The sequence below is a fragment of the Cynoglossus semilaevis genome, chromosome 17 (assembly GCF_000523025.1).
Source record: "Cynoglossus semilaevis isolate Cse_v1.0 chromosome 17, Cse_v1.0, whole genome shotgun sequence".
Taxonomy (NCBI): domain Eukaryota; kingdom Metazoa; phylum Chordata; class Actinopteri; order Pleuronectiformes; family Cynoglossidae; genus Cynoglossus; species Cynoglossus semilaevis.
In genome coordinates this window covers 14,604,567-14,609,593 of record NC_024323.1, presented here as the reverse complement: position 1 = coordinate 14,609,593, position 5,027 = coordinate 14,604,567, and the positions used below count along the sequence as shown (strand labels likewise).

Sequence of the window (5,027 nt, the reverse complement as noted above, 5' to 3'; positions counted from 1 at the left end):
TCAGGTTTACATAAATACACTGATGCTGTGAACACCCAGAATATACATTTGAATAGACCACAATAGAATTAGTTTTCCACAAATACACACAATTGTTTGCAATTGAAATTCAATTTCCAAACCTCAAAGAAACTCTTATTTATATTTGACATTTAATTATCATCAAAAAAATCATTCTCAACTAAAAAAAGAAGAAGAAAAGATATATATATCAATAATTCTCAACTAAAAAAAAGAAAAATATATACTCCATACCCAGCTGAGGAACTGTAAATGGGAAACTGCTGAATTTTGTTTTAGAAGAATTTTGAAAACAGTCAACAATTTTGTCCGTAGATTTCATGTCATTGTGAGATGGAAAACAAAAATCAAACCTGCGTGAGTTTTGACAACAAAGTCCGTGTTCTGACTGAGGGAAACTCCGCTGATGTGACCTGGAGCTGCTCTGCCTCAGCGGTCACACGTGCTGCCGTCCTTGTTGCCAACAGCAGGTCAGGAGTTGGCCCCGGTTCGTGGACCCTTGAAGATATGAATCTTAGCTTCCTTATCCAGCTCGTCTACGATTTTCTCCTGACTGACAGACATGATCGTGTAGCCGACTGGACACATTTGGTCAGGGAAAATACTGTACTTTTACCGTGAAACACACAGTAGAAAATTAAAAGATTCATTATATAAATGTTGAGATAAAAATCACAAAAATTTAGAACACAATTTTAGTCTGCAATGACAATAGACTAATTCATTCTCAACATGTGCTTTCTTATGTCTTCAATGACAATAGAATAATTCATTCTCAACATGTGCTTTCTTAATATACCATCATCAAATATTATGTTAATTTTATTCACCATTAAATATCCTGTTGTATAGACATAGCTTTCTCCACTAGATAAGTTAAATATATACCGTTTATATATGTTTAAAATCTGTCTACTCGCATTGTAAAAATTCATGTACAAAATGGGACTTGTTTCAACTTATTAAACTAATTATTAACCTATTTAATTCGTGGTTTTTAACAATCAATAAAATAATGAAACCAGGTGACCAAATAGATACCAAATCACATCCTGCTAAGTGTTATCGCCAACAAATTATTGACCTGAGTTTAACCTTCTTTGCTATCATTTTTCCGAATGAAGGACACTTTACATCATCAGCTGGACACACGGAGCAGTCTGAAGGATACAAACTCCCAGCACAAACGCTCCAATGGTCACACCGGTCAGCAGGTTCCTCGTGCGGAGCCGCGCAGTATTTTTCTTCATGGAGCTGAGCTCCTGAAGGCGGCGAAGCTGCTGCTGCTGCTTCTCTGCCGCTGTGGACGTCTGTCCCTTTGGCACTTCAGCTCCAGTGTCTCCCATGTTTTGGCTTGGAAGATGCTATCAGGTGAGCTGCCGCTAATTTGCGTTAGCATGTAGCTTTTGAAAGTTATTTTTAAGTATTTTCTAATAAAGTGTCAGTCTAAAAAATTGAACACATTTAAACACGACTCACATGTTTAAATGAATACTATAACCAGACCTTAATATTGTATTTACCGAATAACATGCGAGCTTTTACAGCTATATACCAACACATTTACATTTACGCGTAACGAGTGTACACTTCCGAAAACGTTTCCGTATTCTCAATAAAAAATTATCAAATAAAAAACCCAAGACATATTACTTTTTTAAATTATAAAAACATAAAATAATAAAGCTTTTATTATATTTTTAATGTGTATAACACTTTTCTGGGATAAAAGCTCCACGAATGAAAAATACATGAAATTAATAACTGAAAATTATTAAACTGAAACTTGCTCTTTTCTGTGTCATTTTTAACATCACCGCTGTCTTGAAACCTTAAAAGAAAAAATAAATAAAACTACATCACTGCATTCATTCACTTTTATTTCCTCAGTAAATGCATTCCCGAAATACACACAGCTCAGCACAGCAATACCTGCTTTCTTTAAACTGGAACTACTGTGTGGTAAAGTTGAACTCAGTGTCAATAGAACATTTAACCAACACCCCAGCATCACCAATAGCTACCTTTTTACTGTAGGTGTCGCTTTTTCCTTAATCTGGAGACAGAAGAATAGATAGGAATTTTGGTGAGAAAAATCAAACAACATGCAGCAAGTGGTTTGACTGGCCAGCAGTCGAACTGTAAGGCTGCTGTTTGGAGTGTGTACTTGTGTGGTACTGTAGGTATCCACAAAAAGGAATATCAAGTAACTGTACTCTTTTAAATCACTTTTAAATGACACGTTAACAGCACATTTCCACCAGCCATAAAACGATATTTATGGAAAGGCATCTGCCTCTGAGTGTGCCATTTGTTCACGTCCATTCACACACTGCTGCTGACTATACACGTGTTTGTGTTTGGTTGGGGCTCAAAAATATGGCTCAATCTTTGTTTAGCATTTTTATGAATTTAAGGCTCTTTTTTTTCATCTCTAAAAAAATCTCTAGGGAAAAAACTGAGTGAAAAGTGTAAACCAGAGAAGGAAAGCTTCTTTAAGACCTAAGGTGCAGTGGACAGTCCACTGTTTCTGATTAAGAAACCAGAGCACAGTTTTACCCCTCAGTGGACAGCAGGTGCCTCAGGAGGCCACAGCTGCGGAGGAGGTGGCAGAGGTGGAGTTACAGAAGGAGCTGGGGAGGTTCATGGCGAACTCCACCAGCTCATAGGAATCTCTGATGTCTGTCAGGCCGTACCAGAAGACGGTCCACTTCCCTTTCACAAAACTGCCGTCACAGTGTTTGAAATACCTGCAATAACCAGCACACGTGTTGAAATCGTGTAGAAACTACAGAAGCTGCAGCTCCAGACTGGGTGTCTCACCAGGGGTTGATCCAGTTGGTGGCTCTGGACCTCCAGAACAGCTTCCCCAGGTCCTGTTTGATGCACTCCCACAGGATCTGGCTGGTGCCCTGGCCCTGCTTACTGCTCCGCACCACAAACTTGTCCAGGTACGGAGTGCCGCCGTTCACGGGCTCCATGGTGATGATGGCTGCAGCGTGGTAGCTGGAGGTCACAGAGGTCAGAAAATGACAGGACGTCAGTGAGTCAGTGGACCCCGGGGTATTACCTCACCTTACCACTAGGGGCTAATTTCATCAGGACTCATTTACATCTACATTCATACATTTATCATACGCTTTTATCCACAGTGACTTACAAGAGGAGGATTAAACCCAGTCAGGTTACACAGAGGAACCCCTGAAAGGAGACCAGTGGGTAGGAAACAAACGCAGAAGGAAGTTAGAGGAGGAACTCCAACTCATGGAGAGAACCTGCCATATGACATTCCCTAGACGAGCGGAGAGATCGTGAGGGAATACAGAGCACTGAAGTAGGAGCAGAGCTCATTGGTCCGAGATCGTGAGGGAATATAGAGCACTGAAGTAGGAGCAGAGCTCGTTGGTCAAGAAGCTCTGGGGGTTTTAAACAGGTTTTAATAATCCTCCACTCAGACGGAGCTGGAGTCAAAGACCTGGGATTTGAATCCTTTTTGGTCACTCTGTACCCTGTGGACTTTCAGATGATGCTTGTGAATCTGTCAGTACTTTTACACACCCCTCAGAGAGGTAGATGGAGTGAAGTCGTCCGTTCAGGGACTTGATGTAGTCTTCTCTGAGAGTTCTGTCAAACGATTGGTTGATGAGAGCCAGCAGACGCTCCACATCGATCCCCTCCAGACAGGTGTACCTGCACAGACAGAAGACCGCCAGTACACAGGCACTGGTCACTGGACTGAAGGAGGTCAGAGGTCAACTCACCGATGTATGGGGTCTCCATTCTTAAAGAGTGTTCCTGACCCTGAGGTGGAACGTCAGATGGAGAGAATTAGAACATCAGACAGTTAAACAGTCAGTCAGTCAGTCAGACAGTCAGTCAGTCAGTCAGTCAGTCCCCTCTGTGACTGAACAGCTCCGTCAGCAGCGTGTCGGCCGAGGTGATCACTGCCGAGGACTCACCCGGCAGCTGGTTGAGCAGCCTGGCGATGGTGGTCACTTTGTGGCATTGGTCGGTGCTCAAACACGCTGCAGTCGATAGACTGGGCAGATCAGCAGGTAGTGACACTGTGTCCAACACCTGGATCAGGGTACATAAAGTGTACGTGATACATTAAAAAGGCTGTGTTTTAAATACGTCCAGGCTGGAGTCAGAGATAAAACAGAGTCAGAGATAAAACAGGTTCTGTCTAACAAAACATATTCCACAAGAGGTCGCTCTCCGTGCCTTGTGTTCTTGGCTGCGCAGGGCTCCGCAGTTGTTCAGGAACATGACTTTGTGCGGCTGCAGCACTCGGGCGATGGCAGCCGTCACCTCCGTTGGGTTCAACAGCACAGAGCAGCCCTGGTCGTCTCTGCCCACCGGACAGACCACAGGGATGGTCCCGCAGTCCAGACTCCACTGGAGGAGGCTGGGGTCCACCGCAACGTGCTCCGGCAAACTGTTGGGCGAGAAGAGATCAAGAAAAAAACAAAAAAAAACTAGAGAAAATGTTTGTCAAAAATATAAATACAGCATCTACATCGAACCACGTCTGTGAGTTCAAAGGTCAAACGTTTGCACTGCTCTGAGTGGTTGTTTTCTGACCACTGACCTGCTCCCTCGCCCGGCCTCGTGCAGCAGCAGGAAGGACTCGGCAGAGAAAAACGGCAGGACGGACCGCCAGTGCCGCTGCAGGGCCCTCCCCCCGCGCCGGGGTCTTTCCACCCCTTTGCAACCCCGACTGGGTCCACAAATACGTACAAAAACGTAACGTCCATAACGTTGAACTGAAAACACGACTACGTGGAGCTGCATGTTATTATTTTCATAGTTCTTTTACAGTCGAATCCAAGTCAATAAAATAAAATGGAACAAGTTGAACTACATTTGAGGTTGGACTACACCGGTGTTTGAGGATACACTATGTCTCCTCTAGGGGGCATCAGAGGTACTCAAAGAAATTGGAAACAAACTTTTAAAAATGTGGCTGCTTTTTTTTAACATAAACAACTTCATCCCACCTCCAG

General features: G+C 43.2%; 2 protein-coding genes across 2 annotated transcripts in view; both read right to left on the bottom strand.

Moving 5' to 3' along the window:
* Positions 1 to 218: 218 nt before the first annotated feature.
* coa3b (cytochrome C oxidase assembly factor 3b) lies at positions 219 to 1,401 on the bottom strand. Its single transcript, XM_008330617.3, has 2 exons — positions 1,193 to 1,401; positions 219 to 599 (listed from the first exon to the last, which is right to left on the bottom strand). Exons 1-2 carry the CDS (start codon positions 1,365 to 1,367, stop codon positions 493 to 495), a joined length of 282 nt encoding a protein of 93 aa, XP_008328839.1. The 5' UTR covers positions 1,368 to 1,401; the 3' UTR covers positions 219 to 492.
* Positions 1,402 to 1,884: 483 nt separating this feature from the next.
* The window catches only part of nags (N-acetylglutamate synthase), a 3,996-nt gene continuing 853 nt past the window's right edge, over positions 1,885 to 5,027 (bottom strand). Inside the window, exons 2-9 of the mRNA XM_017040253.2 lie at positions 4,886 to 4,932; positions 4,613 to 4,741; positions 4,246 to 4,459; positions 3,918 to 4,098; positions 3,783 to 3,822; positions 3,580 to 3,711; positions 2,845 to 3,027; positions 1,885 to 2,771 (exon numbers count right to left, since the gene is read on the bottom strand). Of these exons, the coding sequence (XP_016895742.1) occupies positions 2,603 to 2,771; positions 2,845 to 3,027; positions 3,580 to 3,711; positions 3,783 to 3,822; positions 3,918 to 4,098; positions 4,246 to 4,459; positions 4,613 to 4,741; positions 4,886 to 4,932 (1,095 nt within the window). The 3' untranslated portion in view covers positions 1,885 to 2,602. The remainder of the gene's footprint in view (positions 2,772 to 2,844; positions 3,028 to 3,579; positions 3,712 to 3,782; positions 3,823 to 3,917; positions 4,099 to 4,245; positions 4,460 to 4,612; positions 4,742 to 4,885; positions 4,933 to 5,027) is intronic.

Coding starts and splice junctions, on each gene's coding strand:
- coa3b (XM_008330617.3), bottom strand. CDS start 1,367: ATGGGAGACACTGGAGCTGAAGTGCCAAAGGGACAGACGTCCACAGCG. Junction 600..1,192: donor AGCGTTTGTGCTGGGAGTTT/GTATCCTTCAGA, acceptor AAATGTGTCCAG/TCGGCTACACGATCATGTCT.